Raw genomic sequence first — 23,768 nt, 5'->3', positions numbered from 1 at the left:
CAACTGAAATGATATATTTTAAAAGTGTTGAATAAAAAAAACAAAATTAATATCCAAGAAATGTTCAGAATTTCATTATTTTCTTTGTAAATTTCTGAATACTTGCTTACTGTTCGGGTATGTTAGTCGAGTGAAAAAATAATATGGCCCTAGATATGTTTTAAAAAAAAGTATTCAGTATCATTTACTTAATATAACATCAAAAGAAAAAGAAATTCGTATTACAACATGTTTTATATTTGACAATACATTTAGTATAACACTGATATTTCTTAAGAAAGCGTGGTAATTTTGACAGTTGGCATATGCGGTAACCATGGAACCTGCCCGTTTATAAAAAACTAACACTTCAACATATATATTTTATTTCTATTTTTGAATCCACCATCAAATGTTACTTGATATATCAATAATGTAGAAAATTCTATAAAAGAAATTTCTTATAGCTTTAATTTTTTACAGAAAATTTTCATGTTTATTTTTCTCATTTTTTGTTTAGTTAAAAAGCATGAAAACTCATTTTTTAAAGAAATATGTCCAAATTATCGTTTGTTTTTATACAGAACCCTAAGAAAAGCAAGCTTTGTATAAAATTATGTTTATTGTGAGTGTAATAAGCTATTTTATACATTATTATAATACAGTTTGGATATTTTGACAATTTTGAGATATACGGTTACCATGGAAACTGCCATTTTTCAAAAAATACAACACGCCAACATATATTTTTCTTTTTCTTTTTGAATTTGTCATTAAATTTTACACAATATACAAAAAAATTAGAAAATTCTATGAAACACTTTTTTCAATATCTCTAATTATTCTTAGAATTCATGTTCATTTTTCTCATTTTTTGTTCGGTTAAGGAACATGGAAAACTCATTTTTTGAAGAAATATGTTCAGATTATCATTTGTTTCATACAGAATCATTAGATAAGGTTATCTTTGCATAAAACAATGCCCGTTGTGTGTTTTAAGCTATCTTATACATTTTCTATTCGTTATAACACAGTTAGGCTATTTTGACAGTTTTTAGATATACGGTTACCATGGAAACTGTCATTTTACAAGAAATCCAACACGTCAACATATATTTTTCTTTTTATTTTTACATTCGTCATTAAATTTTACTCATCATACAAAAAATTTAGAAAATTCTATAAAAGGATTATTTTTTCATAAAACTGTAGAAAATGTCTTTAAATCTTATTGTCTAGGATTATTGACTTAATCTTTGATTGATACATACTTTTAAGTAAAGATGCAACAATTTATTATATTTATATATGTCAATTAATGTAAACGACTTTCAATGTTATAAATTTATGAAAATATAATACCATGGCACTCAAGGGATCCACCCTGGTTCCAATTCTTATTTTATGGAGATTCAAAAAGGGAAATAAATAATTTCCATAAATTAACAAGTAATCTCATCATTTAGTTTTTATCTAAATTGTTACCTTTTTTAACTTCTGATTCATTGCCATTAACATTTGAGGATATTCATCCACTGTTTGTTACCCTAACCATTTCCACAAATACAATTCTGGTCATTGACCATCAACCAGACACTTTTTGTGTATCTTCCCATACAGATTTCACAACTTTTAAGCCAGATATCAGGGCTCATCCGGAAGGGCGATTCAGGCGAAAACTTCGCTGTGTATATTTCCATTCCGCTCTCCCAATTGATCAAAGAGAAGTCAACATCGCCAATAAAATCTTAATTCCCAAAGAGTAATTACTTGGCGATGTAAAGAGCAGAGATTGTATCTGCCCATATGACGACTGCTAATTATTAGGGATGTGCGGTATTACCGGTATACCGCGGTTTCGTTCAGACGCGGTACGTACCGGTACGACCCCTAGGAATACCGGTTTTTTAATATATATAATTTTACATAATATTTTTGTAAGATTCGGACGTTATTTACCCTGTAATCTGTGTTTCAACTTTCAACCTAAATTAAAGTGGAATTCCAAGTCTATTTTTAGAGCAGCAGTAAATGCACAGTATAATACTCTAACGAATAATTAGTCGCGGAAAGGTCGGATCGTTTCCCGGTTGCTTTTCATATTTATTATGTAGTGTAAATACATTTCATCCGCCGACATTTTTATAATTTCTATATATCATTCTTCATTTAAATGCATTAAAAGGGGACACCCATGTTAGTGCTCAGTCTAAGGCTAGTAAACATGTTGACGTATTGATGAGTGGCGACAATAACAAAACGTAAAGCATTTAGACATAGCCCAACTTGTAAACAGCTCATACCGTCATGGATGAATTCACCACGGTCAAAAATCCAAAGGGGAAATCGGATATTTGGAGGCATTTTGTTAAATATTATCAAGACAATAAGGTTATTTTCTTCTTTCTTTTATTTATTATTTTCCAGTCAGGTAGACAGATGTTAGTTGAAAGAAATAAAGATATTAATCTGTTTTTCTAAAATGTATTGTGTTTTATCAAAATGTTTAAACATTCTTATGGCAGTTGGTCTTAGTTTGCATAAGTTAAACATTAAAAAGTGTCTTCATAATACCGTGGTACATACCGCGGTACACAGGTGAAATACCGCGATATACCGCGGTACAAAAAAATTGGTGGTACCCATCCCTACTAATTATCATAAACCAATCAGAGCGTCGCTTTATACTACCCTTCTACCTGTATGCAAAGCGATAGACCGCCTACTCTAAACAGTAAATAATGAGAGCATCGGCCCGTTTCGGGTACATAATTGTGTGACAGTTTTGCCAGTTTAATACAGGATTTGGCGATAATTATAGACTGTTTTTTCCCGATCATCTAAACACGTGCAAATCTTCCCTAATTGATATACACGCGGTGTTTAACCTGAGTAAAGGCGATGTGCAATGGGTTTTTCACGGTTATCACAAAACTGTTAGTCAATTAAATATAATCAATTTCATTAATGATCAGCGACCGGATTAAAAAACTTAATCATAGTTTTGAATGATTTCAGTCCGTTAACATCAATTAAAAATTGTTATGTCGCTCATGTCATGGCTACAGGCCGAAATGCCCAAACCTAGCAGTAAAAGAAAGTTACTGATTCTGATACACCTACGCAGCCAATTCGCAAAAATCTTACGATTGGTATGTTATAGACAGTGTGAGTGTTTGACATGTTGTTATCTTTGTAGAAATGCCAAATTTGACACAGCTTACGCACGTGGGCACGACATCCCAGAAAAAACTAGGAATCATGATCAGCATGCTACATATCGGTCGTATATCATGTGTACATGTATGAAAATTTGTTAGGAAAGAAGTGTTCTTATTGTTTCAATGTATATATATTTGTTTTAATGTCATAAATATGACGCTCAGTTTAAGATTTATCAATATTGAAAATTTCAAAAAGCATTATTTATAAAGATATTAAGAGTTTAACATTTCATGAAAATAAAGGGAGGTAATTAGAAATTTATTTTCTATCATTTCTCGGTCAAATTTTTCAATAAGAAATGAATGTATTTATATGATTTTAGTGATCAAATATAATGTGCACAAATGTTTGCAGTACATATTTTACATATTCTTCGATGTTTGAAAATTGTTTTATAAGCATCATTATATGCCTATAAATGTGACATTACAACTTACAAGATCATAAAAGAAATTTATGTAATCAGAACAGCTGGGATAAACAGATCTTATTAATCAATATCCAATGTAACTTTATCTTCTATTAAAAGTGAAGAAAGTAAAAATATAAAATTAATCTGGGACATAAGATAACTCTTATGTCCCAGAATTAATTTATTCATCATATTTTTTTACACATTATTATCAATAAATCTATATGAAAATATATAAATAAATATTTAGAGAAAGCTTATAAATAGCTGATAAATAGATTAATTGTGTTTATATTATAGTTAAAGGATGTTAATGCATACACATTGGGTTGTTTCCCTTCTCCCTATTTTTGCGAGGAAGTCACTTCTCCCTAAAATTTCCCCCCAGGATGAGCCCTGTATTGTTACATTTTATTTTTTCCTTTCTTTCATTTGGCTGAAATTTTGCAACTTGCAGAAAGTCAAGATCTTTCACATCTGGTCCGACTAATTTTATCAATTGTTTAACTACGTCCAAGTGATCTTTAGACCCTTGATGACGGACCAATGTACTATTCTGGAAGTTCAAACATCCATTTTCCGAGGCAAATGGATTACATTTTTTGGTTGAGACGCAATGGTTGCATTTCATACCCGTGGTCTTCTTGTTTTGGACGAGCCACGGGTAAGTACTTAGCCACTTTTCATTAAAACTAGTAACGTGATTTCTTTGGATGAGCAGCTGACATGTTATACGATTTATTTCATAGCAACGCATAGACTGGGACGCTTTTTTAAGGTTGACTAAATTCTAGTGTGCGCCGTTTTATTTCGTATTTAACTGTAATTAATTGAAAGAAAGATAACTCTGCTGTATTCAATATTAGAACCCATCTACCAAATTACGTCATTTCCTTTAAAAAAGCGGAAGGAATTTCCAAATGACATTTACGGAGGAAAATTTAATTTGCGTCCCTGTGGACGCAGACTTAGAGTAATTGAGGGTCCTAGGTTACTATTTTTGCGTCAAGGACGCAGGAAATGTGCGTCAATAGAAACCCTGCATATCAGATTGTTTCCTTTCATAAAGAACATCTATCCGAGTGTCCGAACTTAGTGACATCAACAGAAATGATGCCGACTCTTGGACAGGAACAATTATATTTTGCGAAATCTTAACAAAGTTAACAATCTTAACAAACGTCCTGTGAACTTTGCCTTTGCCTTGTTGATCTTTATTCTTGTTTTTTTTACTGTAGTTTTAGGAATTCAAGAGATCGCCAAAATTGGCTATATCCTGGAATAGACCCTGGGGTCTAATTCATGCACATTTTTAAGTGTCATTCCGTTTTCTTTAGTTTATTATATCCTTAAATCCCCCTCCTACAGATGGTAAATAATCCAGGAGATTATCTAAAAATTCTTCTTTGGGTTTCAAAAACAGGGGGTTTAAATTTGCCCTTTAAAGGAGAAAAGAATTTGGGGCTTTTCTTTCTATTTAAAACCCTAAAAAAAATTTTAAAAATCGACAAATTTTTCACCCAAAAATAAATTCATGCAATAAAAATTTTCACTGAAAAAAAAAAAAGTGTAAACCAGCAAAATTTTGCATTTTCTGCATTTTGCTTTCAAACGATTTAAATATATAATTCAAATGACACAAATGTTGGAAATCATTCTTAAGAACGAAAGTATGAGTTATTTACCCATGTTGAGGCCAAGAAGTTCTTGATTTCATGAAAAATGTCAGTAAAAAATTTTTGCAGCTTCCTCCACCACAATATGGCGGATAATCACGTGACCAATATTCGGACATCAGCGTTCCCATTGACGCGGAGTAGCGTTCGAAATGACACGGAGTAAAAGGAACACTCGCAGATTTTTACGGAGTCGATTTTTGATATTGCCATTATTTCCTTTTCTATGTTTTACAGACTAAAGTGATTAGGCATTATCATGATCAAAATCTACTTTTGATGTTTGCATAGATCTTAGGTTTACTTGACCTGAGATTTATATTACAGAATATTAGATCTAAATATAGAGAGTGGTTCGATTTCAAGAAGTTTAGATCTACACAATAGATCTAGACTTATAAATTTATTCTAGATTTATATGTTATCACCACGGACCTAATTGACATGTGATGGATAGAAGCTAAATTTACTATTTTTCAATGGATTTATCTATAGAGGTTTTCAAAAAATATAGATAAATATTTTCAAACATCTAAATTCTACATGTATATATATCTAGACAGGGAAAGTCACATTTTGTGATAAACCAAACATTTGATAAATATCTTTTGTAATTTTGCCCTTCTATTGGCTAAATAGTTGATACACGGGAAAATAGTTCACAAAGTCAATGAATGTGAGACATATTTGTTGTTAAATGGCAAATATTTAGCCAATAATTAAATACCTATAGTAATTATATAATCAAACACATTTTTCCAAGAGGGATCTGAAAGATACAAAAATGGTGTTGAAAGAAAAAGAAAGAAAAACGTTGCCACTTTTGGGGTTTGAACCTACGTCCATCAGTTTCAATGTAGTTGACAGTTGACAGCAGTTCTAGCCTATTTGAATTGTCTTCAAATAAAGCGGAGGTAATGCATTAGCGGTTGGGGGTGTGTCATACCTTAACCAAGAAAAGTTCCTACTATAAACGTTAGATCTGCTAGACATATGTACAATCAGCACATGCATCTCCATTTCTGTCGTTGACATTCTTCCAAAGACACATTAATAAATGCCCCGAATTTTCAAAAACCCTTCATTTCCCACTAACAACAGTATAACGATCATAAAAGTTAGCTTTATCTATGTTAATTTAAGAATTAAAAGTTGATATGGAACCAATATAGAATCTTGAATTCTAAGACCAGTCCTGTAGATTTAAAAGGAAAAGCCGTTTACCGACACTTTGGAAAAAGCTGTGATTCAACTTTTTTGCTCCTTTTTTTTATAAATATTTTAATAATACAATGTTACAAATATGCACAAAAAGAGCCAAAAATGTGTTTAAATTAGATTTGAATTTAACTTACAACAACATTTTAAAACGAGAAATTAAGGTTTAGAAGTTAAAATGATGTAGCTTGACATGGTATTTCTTCATTGTAGTAATGATAGATACATGTATACGAATCTTAAATTTTCATCTTTTAGACCAGTATATGTTTTGAAACTATGCTTTGGGTTTAAAAAGAAAACAAAATTACTTATTTCTAGTAATGAGTGCACAGCTCATATCTTAATTATTGAAAATATTGGAAAAATTTAGATATGCATCATTTTAATTTTTATAACAACTATAATTTACTTTGTATTTAAAGAAAGATAATAATGTAAAAAACTGTAGATTTAGTTTTAAAATATAAATATTCTGTCACTGAATTGATAATTATGAGTTTGGAAATTATGTTTCTTTAACTGCCTTGCTATAGATTTTAACAAAGCGTACTAAATAAATTGATAAGAAATAACTGCCTGTCAATAATTAAATATTATTTGGGTAAGATACCACTTAAATAAACTTCGGTGGAAAAATATTTTCTAATGCTATAATTCTCCGGGTAATTCAATCAGTTTTCATATTTTCTCTACATCATTTTCAACAAATTATCGGAATATACCAGTAAATTATTTTTTGAAGAAATCACATAGATATATTAATACAAGTTTACCGTAGGCAAACTTTATTTGAAAATGAAAAGGAGACTATGGATCGTTAATTCTACATAAATAGGTTCCATCAAGGGCCGAATCCAACGTACGAGAGATTTAGTTTGAAGCCCATACCACGTGTACGAGGGTGGAGTGTCGTGTCAGGTGAGCATCCAGGGGATGATCCTTTCTTGTAGGAGTGTCTGGAAGAATTATCCCAGGAAAAATAAATCCGTACGTTCATTGATTTTCTTTGTATTTTCTGGAATGTTTTTTTTTTGAGAAACTTTCAGAATTTTCACAACAAATGAACATTATATATGCACGTGCGCCTTTTCGGCAGAAAAAAAACAGCAACAAAAAATTATGCCACTATGGAGAGGATTCAGTCCTCAACCCAAATTAGATAGACAATTTGACGATGAAATATATTGAAATATAAGAATCCGCTTCAAAATGATTTTCACTTTTCACACTTGTCAAATACAGTAAAACGTGCCGTAACTTAGCACAATAAATACACTTACAATATAGAGAAGTTATAATACTGCGAATTCACTTATATTCGTGGGCATGATATTTCCCGGTTTATCAAAACGGGCATTTTCGTGGGTTCTTAAATTCGTGGATTTTCATTTTCTTGTTACAATAAAAATATAATGTGTACTTACGACATTAATATCAAAGACTTTTTTTATTTAATAAGAACAAACTAACAATTTTATTAGCGCTAATTATTGCAATGGGTTCCCATATTTACTCGATTATGTCAAGTATTCAAGTTAACACAATCAAGCTTACAACGATCAAGCATTCCCTATGATGTATTTATGCGACCGACATTTGTGACAGCAAACTGAGGAAATTATTATAATCGACTTATCTTTCAAGTTTCTTAAATATTTGAAACATAAACTGTTTATGCTTTAATCTGTCACTTTCCTGATTATCTGACTGTATACATTCATGGCACAAAAATCGGCCGGAAAAGCGCCGACACATGTTTATATTATATATAATAGAGACATTGTAAGAAGTATATGCTGGGATAAAACTTCGTCGGATCTTAAATTCGTGGATTGACCTACCCACGAAAACCACGAAAGTTCGTGTCCCATGAATAATAATGACTTTACAGTAAGACCTCTAGGACATCTTCTGAGTTATCATAAGAACTACGTGACATTTGAAAAATCGGGTATGTATACATGTATTAGCCTGTTTTTTGTTTCAAACTTTCCATTATAATAAGGTTATTTAGTATGGCAGCGAAGAAGATCACAAATGAGATATAATTTTTATATAATTAGTGAAACTTTTTTGGATCATTGACATTGCAGAAACAAGATTAGTAGCTAGATCACTGCTGTTTATTCTCTTTTTTCTCTTTTTTGTATTTTCTTTTCTCTTTTAGGATCTAATATCTTTATTATATCATCAACATCATCGATATTATTATACTAATCGACAGTCTCCTCATTGACGGTCTTTGAAGACCGGGGACCGTCGAAGATCGGAGACCGGAGACTGTCGAAGACCGGAGACCGTCGATTAGGTAAATGTTCATATTGTCGTAATTTATTTGCCGTAAAACAGCTCAATTATTCGTGGCCCAAAATAGTTCTGAGACTTTTTATATAATTTGTGTTTACAGGTGGAATTAAAGAATTGACAAGTGCTACCGACAAGGTGAGAATAACGTAGTAAAAAGAACAGTATTTCTTGACATTTAGCGTGTTTTTAAAATGTGCCTTTTTAAAAATGAATGAAAAAATCCCTGATCAAGTTGATGTTACATTGACTGAGGGAAACTTATAAGTCTCTCCCCTTCAAATACGTTACGTGCAGCTGACGTTTCCACTGTGACTAAATTCTCCATTTTTATAAGTAAAGACTGCATATTTTTAAATGCAGAGTTGTCAAACTCAGTAGAGTTGGCCTTAATATATGAAAAAAGTCAAAGCCTCAAAGCAAGCTCAATTTACATTTACCCACAGGGAATCTCTCCTTATGTTATTAAATCTATATAGATTCTATATAAGTTCTACTACAAACTCTTCATTAAAACCTGTTACCAATGGCGCAGGCAAATCTCTGCATATTTCACCATTGTATACGATTCACTCTCATGCAAAAGGGTCACTCTGATTGGCTAATGCCGATAATGGGCGGTTACAGATCACAAGCAACAATTGTTTGGGATTCAATGTTTTAAGCAAATGGGGGACGAGCCTTGCACCTGTAATTATCAGAAATTAAATTATTCAACTGAAGAAATTGATAAATTATTCAACTGATGAAATTAAACTACCAATCGGTACATAGAAATCACTAATTCTGATATTTTGGATTATAAACTACCAGATTTGCATGTGTCAATTTGAACGCTCAAATTATGAAACTGTGCGTCTTTTTCGATTTGTATGCGTATTTTACGCAGGACGCACATCTAGATTAATCACTGCATTATGCAGGTGTGTTTATGTTGCATGTATTTTCGTTGGCTAATGAAAATAACGCTGTTTGTGGCAGCTATACAACATCATTATTCTCTCTCTCTCTAAGAAGTGTTGTCATTTCACATTTTCTCTTGGTGATTGTTTTCTTTGACATTTAAAAAAATTGAATTTGAATCCTAGCCCACACAGCTTGAATATATTTTCCAGTAAATAAATAATTAATATCTTTACTAACTTTACCAACAGTCTTGAAAACTGGGAATCTGATTGGCCCATGGAATTAAACCCAGATAAATGTGAAGTCCTTAGTATCAGCCCCAAAAAACGTCCAGTATTATTCCCTTATAATTACATGGTAAATATCTAAAATCCACTAGGGTGCAAAATTTTAGGGTTTTAACAATTAGTAAAAAATCTATTTGGACCAATTTATATTCAAACATTACAGCAAAAGGAAAAAATTCACTAGATTAATTTTAAAAAAAAGTGTTAAAAATTCAAAAAAAAAAGGGTAAAAAAAACTGCCTTTTCAAAAACCCATGTTTAAAGGCCCCCCGTTTTTGAATAATGTTCCCGGTTTGGCATTTCCCAGGGAAAAATATCTTGGGTTTTCAAATAGAACAAGTTTTTCAAGGTTTAGCTTTCCAAAATAGTATCAATGACTTTCAATTACACCCCGTAGTTTATTTTAAAAAGTTGGGGTGAACTTTATTGGCAAACTCTAGAGCAGAGGCGCAACATCAGGTCTGTTACCCTACTCTACAAAATTCAACACAATCTTGTGAGGGTGGTCCATCACCACCTGACACCCACTAGAAACCTGAACTACCTAATACCATACTCAAGGACACAATACCACTCCTATTCATTTTCCCTCAGAAGTATTCGTCTGTGGAATGGCCTACCTGTGTCTTTACAAGCTAGTCCTAATTAAGACCTCTTTACTGGGCAGCTGCATCCTTTTTACCAGTTCTGATTCAACTTTGCTTTTAACTTTTTATCTCAGTCTTGTACAATGTATGAAAGCCACCAACAACTTTAACACTGCCAATGGGACTTAAAACTAATAAAAAAAGAAGATGTATATAATGTTAACAGTTTCAGTGTCACACCTGATGTCATGGACCGACGGGCAGGTTTACAGTTAGGTGTATTGCTGTTAGCGGTACCGGTACAGTATTTAGTCTCACAGTGGATGTTTAGTACAGAATCTCAGAGAAGCTACGCCATCAGAAAGTAAGCTTACAATTATACAATCTGTATTAAAATCCATCTTAGTATTAATCAAACTTGATTGTAATGAAAGTCATTAGCACGTTATTAAAAACAATCAGCTATAGCTTAACTTTAAGAGTACTTCTACTGTTTGTAATTTATTATATACATGATCATTTAACTATTATTTATTGAGAGATATGTGGTAATTTTAAAGCAGTTTGCCTATTAGCTATTTTTTCTTGAAAATTTTGAAAATGAATTAAAAAGCAAAGTATTTTAAAGTGAACAAAGAAAGTAATTCGCACATTGCAAATGGCACATTCAGACAACATAAACAAACAAATAAATGTTAAAATGTGGAAAAAAAACAAAAACAACTTAATAATGTGTTAGTCAAGCAGTAGAAATATGGTGATGCATACTGCAAAATCAGTTACTAGTATTCATGAATTGCTTATAAAATACATGTAATAAAAAAATTATGTAAATTATTATTTTAAATGTAAGTATATTTACTTTTCTTAAAATCTTAGCACTTTTTTGGCTTCTTTTATTTTTAAGCTGAATGCTTTTTTTCCTGAAAATTTTTTTTTGCATTTTTGAAAAAGGGAAGCCTCAGGTTAACTGATGTTTTATTTCTCTTTGGAAACCCTAAGGGAAATTTGGTGTGTAAAAGAAAATTTAATTTAACAAAAAACACCATATAAAAACCCCACCCAAAAATTTTGAGGGTCAAGATGATCCTAAGGGGGAAACCCCCGGCTTTTTTGAAGTCTTTTAACCCACATGGCCCCCTAAAGGCTTTTTTAAAAAGGAAATTTCTTAATATTTTCCCTTAAATCTAAAGGGCCAATTTCCCTAAATTTGGCGGAATGCCCAAAAGTACTTAACACGTCTGAAAATTTAATTTAAATTTGATGCTAGCCTATGGGTTCAAATCCATCAGGCAATTTTGTTTTTTTCCTTTAAACAAAAAATTTTACAATCTTGCTCAGTATTTGGGTTTGGGTTCCAGGAAGGATTTAAAAGGGTTTGTCTATAAGCTTCAAACTTTTTTAACTTTTGGAATTAAGTTTAAATTTTTTGGAAATAAACGAAATTTGGCCATTCTAGGGACGGGGGTTAGTTTTTAAAATTTTGGTTCTTTGAATGTTAAGGGGGAAAAAAAAAGAATGCTGATTTAAACCCTTAAAATTTTATAAATAACAACCATGTATTACTACCATTTTTTATACTATTTCCACCCCATGATTTTCGTGAACTTCCCCTTTGCTCCCCCAGTTTTTGGGGGCCAGCCCCAGGGCAGCCTGCCAGGTTAATACTTTTGGGGCAGCTTTAGTTTTTTTGAATTTTATATAAACCCCTTTAAATTTAAATGGATTGGTTTTAAATTCAAAGCAGGGAAAATCCATTACAAAATTTTCAGCAATTTAAAGGGGTTTTAGAAACAACTTTTTTTGTTTTCCTTTTATGGGGGTTTTAAAAAATAAATAAAAAATTGAATTGTACTGGTTGATGTTTTTAATGTGACGATTTTAAAAAAACTTTTTAAATTTTTTTTTTTAATTTGCTTTTTATGATTGATATGTTGCAAGGCCAATCACTGCTTTGTTACTTGAAAAATAAAGTAAGAATGATGAAGTATCTGTAAAAAGACTTATAAACCAAGTGGTCCTTAATTTTAATGATAATGTACATTTAAGTTCAAATGCTCGCATGTGAATTACCATGACTGCTTAACATGCTGTTCTTAAATTTCATTAAATCAGCTTTAAACATTTTAAAGGATAAAAAGGTGGAAATTATCATAGGCCTAGCTTCTTATGCCACCAGTCTATACCCATGCCTGTAATCAGTGGAGACTCACTGCAACTTTAAATGGAGGTCTGTAAAGTGCTTGTGTCTTGATAATGAAATACCTTGAACTTAAGACTCATATCTTTGCAAGTCATTCACCAAAATACAATAGGGTTCACATTTGATAAAACACAAAATTTATGTAATATTTGACATATACTACATAATGGGACAATATTGTTTACAGCATCTGTAGAACCGAGGACTTACAGACCACCAGAAGTGAAATATCGTATAGGACAAGTAGTTAAACATAAAAGATGGGGATATAGAGGTGTTATAGTAGGCTGGGACGAGTTTGCTAAGGTAAGTACTAAAGTGTCCATCATTTTAGGTCATACATGTACATATATAATTTGAGGGATGAAAAAATAATGTTATGGTAGGATATTTCTGAGCATAATTTGTCATAATATTGAAATTGAAAGATCTAAATTGATATTAATACACTTTCTTAAGCTTTTTGCATAATATTAAAAATTCAGAAACTTTTGCATACGCCATTCGTTTTTAAGAGAATTTTTGGAAGTATTCTTTTTAAAAATTCAACATTAAATTTTGCAGCAGATATCAAGCTATATACACTTTTAAGCCTGCAATCTTTGTGTCCATATAAAATATATACATGTATTGTTATCAATCTGGGATTCTAAGTTACCTGAGTCTATTGCTTTACCTTGCTGTTGACGCGAGGGAATTAATATAAATAAATGGATATTGATTAAATTTCATAGATACTTCATATATCACACCTGTTGTCATTTATATTCATGGAATGTTTGCATATCAACAATATAATAAATTATTGTTTATGTATAATGTATAAGATATTGACATTTCAGGCTCCAGAGTATTGGATAAAAAATAATCACCCGCCAGGAATGGAGGTAAAGAATAAAAATGTTTCGAATATGAAATATTGAACAGCATGCTTTGACAATTTACATTGAATACAGTATATTCTATAATAAACACTCCCTTGTGTTACATTTTCTGGGTATGGGGCTATGGGGGACATTAATTAAAAGTGCCAAAAATGGTTAAATATTGTCAAACTAGAAAGACTGTTTATTTGTTGTAATATATATACTGGCATAACAGGGTGTGTTACAAAAAAATTGTGCTTATTTCCTTGGGCTTAAAAAAATGCTATCATCTTGGTGACACTGTTTTATTTTCTTTGTCATAAAAAAGAGGGAAGGGGGTTTATTAGAGGTAATATACAGTATGTTTGCTTTGAATATGATTCAGAGATTTTTTCTAATGAAATATTTAACGAAGTATGGCACTTTACATTATTCAGTATCTCTTATGAACAGACATCAATTGATAATACTGTGTCAGCAGCAATGATCACCCATTTTTTTTTTTTACTGCTCTCGAGGGCTTTCCCCCTTTTCATGGCATAACTTCTTCTACCACTAGGTACCATTGTATGCATAGTTCTGTTCAATTGATATATTTAAGGCCCATTGTAGCTATTTAATGAAGTTGTGGATATTGAAGCAAATCTAAACAAATAGTTTTTTTTCCCTTCTCATCACCTTAGTGCAGTGACAGTTCTTCTAAATTAAATAGGAATTAATCAGTTATTGCTTTAAGGTGACTGTGCATAAGGTGCATTTGTAGATAATTATACACATAATATCATAAACACAATAATTTTCTTTCAATATTCAAAATAGTGTAACTGTTTTTGGTTACAAATATTCTTCTCTGTAATAAAATATCTAAGTACTGATTAATTTAACTAATTTCCATGCCAATGATGTTGTTATTATTATACCCCCGCACAACAAAGTTGTAAGGGGGGTATACTGGAATCAGCTTGTCCGTCCGGCCGTCCGTCCGTCGGTTTTTTCTTGTCCGCCCAATAACTTAAGATTCCTTTGACCCTTAGTCTTCATATTTGGCATGGAGGTTAGTCATGATTAGTAGATGACCCCTATTGATTTTGAGGTCACTAGGTCAAGGTCACAGGGGCCTTGACTTCAAAAAGCTTGTCCGCCCAATAACTTAAGATTCCTTTGACCTACAGTCTTCATATTTGGCATGGAGGTTAGTCATGATTAGTAGATGACCCCTATTGATTTTGAGGTCACCAGGTTAAAGGTCAAGGTCACAGGGCCTTGACTTCAAAAAGCTTGTTCGCCCATTAACTTAAGATTCCTTTGACCCTTAGTCTTCATATTTGGCATGGAGGTTAGTCATGATTAGTAGATGACCCCTTTTGATTTTAAGGTCACTAGGTCAAAGGTCAAGGTCACACGGGCCTTGACTTCAAAAAGCTTGTCCGCCAAATAACTTAAGATTCCTTTGACCTACAGTCTTCATATTTGGCATGGAGGTTAGTCATAATAAGTAGATGACCCCTATTGATTTTGAGGTCACCAGGTTAAAGGTCAAGGTCACACGGGCCTTGACTTCAAAAAGCTTGTCCGCCCAATAACTTAAGATTCCTTTGACCCTTAGTCTTCATATTTGGCATGGAGGTTAGTCATGATTAGTAGATGACCCCTATTGATTTTGAGGTCACCAGGTCAAAGGTCAAGGTCACACGGGCCTTGACTTCAAAAAGCTTGTCTGCCCAATAACTTAAGATTCCTTTGACCCATAGTCTTCATATTTGGCATGGAGGTTAGTCATGATTAGTAGATGACCCCTATTGATTTTGAGGTCACCAGATCAAAGGTCAAGGTCACAGGGGCCTTGACTTCAAAAAGCTTGTCCGCCCAATAACTTAAGATTCCTTTGACCCATAGTCTTCATATTTGGCATTGAGGTTAGTCATGATTAGTAGATGACCCCTATTGATTTTGAGGTCACTGGATCAAAGGTCAAGGTCATAGGGACTTTGACTTCAAAAAGTTTGTCCACCCATTAACTTAAGATTCCTTTGACCCACAGTCTTCATATTTGGCATGGATGTTGATCATGACTATAAGGTGACCCCTATTGATTTTGAGGTCACTGGGTCAAAGGTCAAGGTCACAGGGACCTTGACAAAAAAAAAGCTTTTCTTCACAATTGCTAAAGAATGTCCTGTCCGCAATGTATTGATTTTGACATTTTCACATTTGAAGCATGTAGAATACATAACTTAGCAATGCACTGGCTTTGTAACCTCAGATTTGGCAGGGAGGTTGTCCTTGAGCTCTAAATGGCCACTGATGATTCTGACAAAGTGGTATGCGGGGGTATTCACGCCATGATAGTGGCAGTTCTAGTTTGATTATTATAAATAATTATTGTTATAAACATTTTAATTTAGCATTGGAGAACACAGCCTAACTATGCAATTATAGTTGACACAAGAGACAGGCTAGCCCCACAGATAACTTATGTGCCACAAGAAAATTTAGAGGTCGTTGTGAATATGCAGGTATGTAACTTAACATTATTCACATTATTTTTATGCTCTCAATTTTTTAGGTGGATCATAAAAGTTGCCAATACTGTCCTTCTCTTCTTTCTTTCAATTCCCTTGTGTGTACCTTTAAGGGTTGAGTCATTAGAATTGCAGCCACCATTTATTATTAAGAGACAACTAAATGTGTTTGAATTGCTGGAGTCTATGCATCTCTTAGCTCCTGTAGGCCGGGTGATTTTGAACCCTGGTGTTGCTTTAAGTTTGTAACATCCAAAGTTAGCCAAAATCATCTTTCATGTTTCAGCCATATTGCCTAAATTGTTCGATATGCCGTAAAACCAAACATTTTGTTGTGCCTTTAAACCAAATATAAAATAATTTTTCTTTCTGTCATACTTTATAATCTTTCCTCACATCACCTTTTTGTAATGATTGATATCTCAGAAGGGGTGTGTGGCCAAGAAATTGAGTGTCTGTGGCTTAGTTGTTAAGATTTTTGACTTCTTACCACTTGCCTCCCACTGCTGTGATTCTAAGTCATGCAAGGACTTCAAAATTCAAATTCATAATGATATAAAAGATAATGTCAATGCCTTCAATTAAGCCCACAGTGGTAAAGAGCAAGAGCTTGTCTTTTTTCATAAAACTTTATTTTTCCTTTGAGATACAAGTCATCAGACATTCAAATCTAATGATTTCATTGATATATTTATAAATGTATCAAATTCTCATCTTATTTCAGATTCTTCATCCAAGTATAGAGGAATATTTCGAAAAGTTTGACGGTGCCCAGTACTTACCTCGACCTTGGCTCAAGGCTGTTTATCCATATGACTATTAGAGGCCAACTGTGTGATAGAGCTCATCTGTGATCTGTTATCTTCAAGGATTTTTCTGCGTATGTGTGTGTGTGTGTGTCCCATTCTATCATTTGTGGTACTCTCTACTTGTCACACACAATGAGTACAAGGATTTGTGAGTCCCAAACTCAACATGTGTCACAATTTACCATGTGCGTTACTCTCAACATGTCACACTCAGTGAGAACAACGATTTTTGAGTCCCGAACTCATTGTGTGTCACATTGTACCATGTGCGTTACTCTCAACATGTCACACTCAATCTGGAGAGCAACATTTTGTGAGTCCCAAACTCTATGAGTGTCACAGGAATTTTGTCATACTCAGCATGTCACACTCAATGGGAGCAACAATTTGTGAGTTACAATCTGGAGGAGTGTCACAGAATTTTATCGTACTCAGCATGTCACACATGTTGTTCTCTTTGAGTGTCGCACTAGTTAACATTTGTGTAACACTCAGCACGAGTCACACCACAGCACAACTTACTTGTGGATTGATTTTAATAAGCACTTAGTGTAATGTCTTAGTAATGTTCTCAGCTGCACATTTTTTATTCATTTCTTACAAAGTTACAAATTAGGCAATTTATGTTGTAAGTTTGGATTTGTTATTTATAATATACTCTTGGATAGGGAATTAATTAAAAAAACAACATTGTTAAACTTCATGGAGTGAAGAAGGAATTTATGTAAGTGTTTTTGGTATATTGATGTTATACAATGTATCTGATGATACACATAAATAGATCACTTTACCTAAAAGATATTTCCTGTTTAAAATCATGTATCTATTAATGGAATTTGCACTCAAATTTTTTTTATATTAATAAGGAAATAATAATAATAATAATGATAATAAAAAAAACATGTTTGGATATATATCAAATCATGTGTTATCTTAAGAGAAATAATTTTTCAGTTTTACCTTGTGCTGTAAATACTTAAAACTACAGAAAAATATAATTATAAGAATTATTATGAAGTTAAGAAATGTTAACTTGTTATACCTTTAAAGTTTTAAAAAAATCTTGTGCACATATTTAAATTACTTTATTCTTTACTGTATATTCCCCTGTTTTATAAAACATAAAAATTAGCACTTTGAAAGCTCTCTTTCCTGGTTAGCAAATATTAATTTCTCTTTTTAATGTGCTTGAAAAAGCAGAAAAAATATTAAGTACTTAGGTACTTGAGATTTTCTGAAGGGTTTAAATTCCAAACTGAAAAATGCATCTATAAAGAAATGACTTATTGTATGTTAAAAATGTATATATTGTAAATAATAACAAGCTGCCATAATATTTATGTAAATAAAATAAAAAAAAAACGAAATTTAATTAACTTTGTAATGGGTATTCTTTCATTTCTTTATACATGTTATATAGTTTGTCGGGTTTTCACAAATTAACCACCTGGTCCCATTATTATATTTTGAGATGAGAACCAGTCTGTAAACCTTGCTTTTCTGCTATTGGTCAAATTTCAAATATTTTTTTGAAGCAGCCAATCAGGTGTTTGAATTTTAGACTGGTTTCTGTTTCAGAGATTTTTGACACTGAAGTCAGTATTTACAGAAATGTTTTGATGCATTTAAATGGTGTATAGATATAGATATTTCAGTGGGGTTATTTATTGTTCATGTGTATTTTTTTCAGTAATTTTGTTTAAGTTCAATGCTGTAAATATTGCCGGTCTATTGTTGTTATGCTTTTAATGCTGATGAGGTCAGTAGAATTTGTTGTTAATTTTTCTGTTTTGTTTTATGTTGTTTATGTTTGTTTTATGGTATGTACATTGTAGTAGAAGGAAAATTTTCAATTATAATAAACATACTTTGCAAAACATAAGTATCTTTATGTAAAATAGGGGGAAAAACAGTCAGGTTATTTTTGTACAGTCAGACTTTTGTTTTTGTTTTATTAAGAATTGAAAAATAAAAAATAACAGAAGAAAAACTTATTTTGGTAATCTTTTGTAAAAAGAAGATGTGAAAGTATGTTTAAATGTATTTTTTTTTTTTATAGATTATGACTTTAAATTATACAGTCATGTTGTTATGACTATTTTTTGTCCTAGACATTTTGTACTTAAAATCTGAGTAATGGTTTGTTGTATTTTAAATTGGATCAAATAATATTTGCCTATTTGAGTAATTGATATGTTGAATGAAAAGGATTTTTTTTCTGAAATCTATATAAATTACCTCAAGTGATTGTTGAAAGGCATGGTACTTTCTAGGGAATAAGAACCTAAGTTTCTGTGTAAAATTGGTTTTATGTGTTAAAATTATAAAATAACAACTTTGCAACATTTGATTTATATGTCAAGCATAAAGAAAATTGATACTGCATATGCCTAAGGCTTATAAATATTGTAATTTGTGGTTATTTTTTTATATTTTATATATGTCCAAATGTTTTTAGTAACCAGTTTATGGTAATTAGTCCCCTACCGGTTTAACCGGAGGGGACTTTAGGTTAACCCTCCGTCTGTCTGTCCGTCTGTCTGTCTGTCTGTCTGTCTGTCCGTCTGTCTGTCAGTCCGTCAGTCCACAAAACTGGATCCCGCGATAATGCAAAAAGTACTGAAAATATTTTTATGAAACTTGATATATGGATAGATGGCAGTATGGAGATTATGCACGTCTTTTTTTTTTCTTCCTATGTTGAAAATTCTGGTTGCTATGGCAACAAATAGTCTGAAAATATGGCAATTTATAAAACAAATTAATAAATTACATGTGTGGTTTTCTTTACACAGTTAAAGGCCTTTTCTTTAATATAGAACAGTACTGTAAACCTAGTTTTCTGTATGGCAAAAATATTTTTTTGAATTGGAATAGGTTTAATTTAGATGGTCTGTTAGATTTATGCACAATCATATTTACTTCTTTTTTGAAAATTTTTGCTAGGGCATTTAAATATGTGATAGTTAATATTTCTGGATTATTTATTGTTTTTCATGTATTTTTTTTCAGTAAGTTTTATTAAGTTCAATGCTTTAAAATGCGCATTGTTTCTGTGAGTCATAGAATTTGTTTATTTTCAGTTTGTTTTGTACAAGAGATTGTATAAAGGAAAATTCAATTATATCATATATCTTGAAAACTTAAGATTTTTTTAAAGGGGAAAAAAAATTGGTTATTGTCAATTTTTTTTAAGTGGAACTTCTTTGTTTTTAATTAAGAATCTAAAGTAAATTAACATTATTTGTTTTTATTAAAAATAGGAAATTTTTTGAGAAAAAAAGTTAAATATCTCTAGAAGACTAATTCCATATAATTTATGTTTGTCCCTTGACTTAGTTTTTTAAAATCTGGAAATTGTTTTTGTAAGTTCTTATCTATATAGATATTTCCCTTTAAAATGCAAATCGTATAAGTGGAAAGTTTTTAAAATAATTTCCTCAAGATGGAAACTGTAACACATTCTGGTGAATAAGAACAAACTTCTTTTAAATTTGGGTTTTATGTGTTAAAATTTTCAAATAACAACTTCACATTAGAATTCATATAGTCAAATAAGAAATTACTCAGGGGGTTATAAATATTAGAATTTGTTGAGACGGTTTTGATACTGTTATTGCCCAATTTTTTAGTAACAGTTTGGTAATTTTTAATACTTTATGAGTTTTAGTGTTCATAAACGAAATATATACTTGAAAATGTTTTTTCATTAAATGGCATACTATATTTTATATACATCAAACTACAACTTATTGGAATAGGAGGTTTTAAGATTATCAATTAGTTTATTTTAGATTTTTTTGTTTTAATTAGTTTATTTTAGATTTTTTTTTTACAAAAATGATTTAAACATATCGGTTATTTTCACACAGTGCCTTACCCATCAAATTTGCTGTTTTTGTTGTCATTGTCATTTGTGAAGAGAAAAATGTTAGCTATAATGATTGTTGTTCAGGTAAAATCAAGACAGATTTTTAGCTGGTACGTTTTAAAGTAAAAGTCAAGCTATTACGATGGCTGTAGCCTCGTAGTCGTGCATAAACTTGAATGTAGCCCATTATTTAAAACAAGTTGACAACTTGAAACTTGGAATACTTGCCTATCGTGGCAAGGTGCATTTGTTAGACAAGGGGCATAACTCTGAAAGCAATATTTTTGGAGTTATGTCCCTTTTTAACAATTAATCTCATCTGTATATTCTTGATTTTTTTTCATCTTAAGTATGTGTTAACTATGTTTTAACATTTAAATTTCCCATTAAAATATGATCTTTTCTTCAGTATAGTATATTTAATTTTCTAGACATGATTTTAACTCTTGGCTATGCTATAGTCTACTAAATAAGATCTGCATGTTTATTTTTGGTTATAGATTATAAAATGACATATAATTCACATTTCATGAAATTATTATTAATATATTGGATTGTCAAATCATGTATTATTACCGTCTTTAAACAAGTGCTGGTAAAATGGCATCATTAAATTAGTTATAGTTTATGTATAACTGGAAAATGAAAGAAGGAAATACATGCATCTGTTGCTAGGATATATCCTTTTTCCTGGCATACAACAAAAATGTAATCCATGAATTGCTACTTAAGTGAAATTTGAATGGGCTAAAATTTTGATGGTTTTAAACTTTAGATGTAACAAATAATAGAAAACCTTAGCCAAGGTGTTATGATATTGTCCATTAGTTATTTTAGGGAATATTAGTATAAAGTTTGACCTTGGCTTACAACAATGTACATTGTACATTCTCCTCATTGAAAGTACTAATACAGGTATTATGTCAGTCCAGGAAATTGGATATTTTTATTGTTGAAAAGTTGGAGGGTATAGTGTGGTTTTAGATTGTCTGTAACTCCAGCTAGAATAATTGGTTGTATCATGTTGAAAATCATATCAAAGTATCTGAATAGAAAGAATTATTGTAGTTTGTAATTTTCTTTTAGAGCAAAAAAATCAACTACTGGTTCAAACCAATGAATAGATATATATGAGGCATTATCAATTAAAAAATATTGTGTAAACTGTTATCAAAACCTCAAAGCTAGTCTAAGTATCTAGACTTCAGCCAAGTCAGTAGCTAGGGACATTAATTCTATTATAAGTATTTATGTTGCTCGAACAAGTTCAAGCACTGACTGAGGGGGAGTAGGGATGGAGAAAAACCCTTCTGGAAAAATATCCTACCATTCAAAAATGACATAGTTGGCAAATGTTCTCAGAAGCCAAAAGCCCTCAGATCAATTAAAGTTGATAAGACAACAGCCCTCCCATTCATTTGAAGAGTTGGACATCACATTTTAAGGAAAATGTTTGCATGAGGGAGCGTTACCCTTTGCTGTAAGATAGGAAGTTAGTTACATTAGTATTAAAGTTTAAATAAAACATGATGAGAAGAAGAAATCAGATATGTTGGGGGGAAATGTATTTAAATGAGATTAGACTGCCTATAAATTTTGTATATCCTTCGAATTATTGTGTGGTAAATTCTAGTCTCCTATATTCAGAACAGTTGCTAAAACCATATTGTGTTCTTATAACATCTTTTGTTGTATGTATTACAAGTCTTTTAAGAAAGGATTTGATTAAAATATAATTTTGTCATATATAATAGTACAGATTAATAGTGTTTTTGCATCTTCGGCTATATGGACAACGCCATGTTTGTTCTCGAAATCATGAAAATTACCTACTCAGTATTGGTTTTCCGAGGGTTAAAATTAGAAACCACATCGCTTTCAAAATGATGAAAGCTCGCCGATGATTGGCTGTGTGAATAGTCACCAGAAACAATTTCGTATATGGTCACGCTCAGATCTAAAAGCGGAGCGTTATTTAGAGCTGACTTTAATCAGATTACAAATAAACTTCCCTGGGGGCGTTATATTTTTCAAAGGGGCTGGGAGGGGTAGTGAAAGTCAAATAATGAATAATGTATCAGAAGGTTAGATCCATTATCTGATACTTCAAGAAAACTATATTAACATAGTCAATATACATGTACTTATATAAAACAAACTCTAGTGCAATTAACTAAATATAAATCCATGTCATAGTTGCTTATGTTGTTATCATGTCTTATGTACTCATTTATTTGTTGCTAAAGCATTCCATAGATATTCTCTATTTTCTTGTTATCTGTGCTTTGATTTAATATGCATATTTTAAATGTATTCATTGAAAAAAAAAGTTCATTCTAAATGGTTATATTATACACTTTATATTGTTATGGGATCACGAGGTCTCTTGAAAAAAGACCAGAGTTAATGGCAAATGATACCAAATTGAGTATAAAATTAAGACCCTGCCTTATAGGTAGTCCGTCTTATAGGTAGTCCGTCTTATAGGTAGTCCGTCTTATAGGTAGTCCGTCTTATAGGTAGTCCGTCTTATAAGCAGTCTGTCTAATATTCAAGAAATATATTATAATTATGTTCTATTGTCATTTAGTATGAAAATGTTGTTAATATTAAATTATATAATATTGATAAATACTACTTTAAATAAGACACATACGGTAAATATTTGCATTTAATACATGTTTGACTGTATTTGATGGCTTGATAAGGCAATGAATTATTTTCATGCTATTAAAATTTATTTTATATGATTCATTTTAAGCAGGTTTCGATTTATGCTTATTCATATTATGTTGTAAAAGTAACATTTGAGGTGAACAAGACAGTATTTACATGTTGCACTAACAGTCCATGAAAATTACCAAAAATAGGTCAAAATATGTAAAATAGTACTTACTGCG

General features: G+C 31.5%; 2 protein-coding genes across 13 annotated transcripts in view; one reads left to right on the top strand and one right to left on the bottom strand.

Moving 5' to 3' along the window:
- Positions 1–5,416, bottom strand: part of LOC132717954 (CD2-associated protein-like) — a 54,487-nt gene extending 49,071 nt beyond the window's left edge. For all 12 annotated transcript variants that reach the window (XM_060701549.1, XM_060701542.1, XM_060701545.1 and 9 more), the window contains exon 1: positions 5,302–5,416. In XM_060701549.1, the coding sequence (XP_060557532.1) occupies positions 5,302–5,305 (4 nt within the window). In that variant the 5' untranslated portion in view covers positions 5,306–5,416. The remainder of the gene's footprint in view (positions 1–5,301) is intronic.
- Positions 5,417–8,801: 3,385 nt separating this feature from the next.
- On the top strand, positions 8,802–19,740 carry LOC132717948 (F-box only protein 21-like). Its single transcript, XM_060701533.1, has 6 exons — positions 8,802–8,955; positions 10,824–10,961; positions 12,983–13,106; positions 13,643–13,687; positions 16,072–16,182; positions 16,913–19,740. The coding sequence occupies exons 2-6, from the start codon at positions 10,846–10,848 to the stop codon at positions 17,009–17,011; spliced, it is 495 nt and encodes a 164-aa protein (XP_060557516.1). The 5' UTR covers positions 8,802–8,955; positions 10,824–10,845; the 3' UTR covers positions 17,012–19,740.
- Positions 19,741–23,768: the final 4,028 nt, after the last annotated feature.

Source organism: Ruditapes philippinarum, unplaced genomic scaffold (genome assembly GCF_026571515.1).
Source record: "Ruditapes philippinarum isolate M1 unplaced genomic scaffold, ASM2657151v2 ctg1439_1_1_1_1, whole genome shotgun sequence".
Classification (NCBI taxonomy): Eukaryota; Metazoa; Mollusca; class Bivalvia; order Venerida; family Veneridae; genus Ruditapes; species Ruditapes philippinarum.
Note: the sequence above shows the minus strand (reverse complement) of the source record. Positions and strands in the feature narration are given on the sequence as shown.

Coding starts and splice junctions, on each gene's coding strand:
- LOC132717948 (XM_060701533.1), top strand. CDS start 10,846: ATGGACCGACGGGCAGGTTTACAGTTAGGTGTATTGCTGTTAGCGGTA. Junction 10,962..12,982: donor AGAAGCTACGCCATCAGAAA/GTAAGCTTACAA, acceptor GACAATATTGTT/TACAGCATCTGTAGAACCGA. Junction 13,107..13,642: donor GCTGGGACGAGTTTGCTAAG/GTAAGTACTAAA, acceptor TTGACATTTCAG/GCTCCAGAGTATTGGATAAA.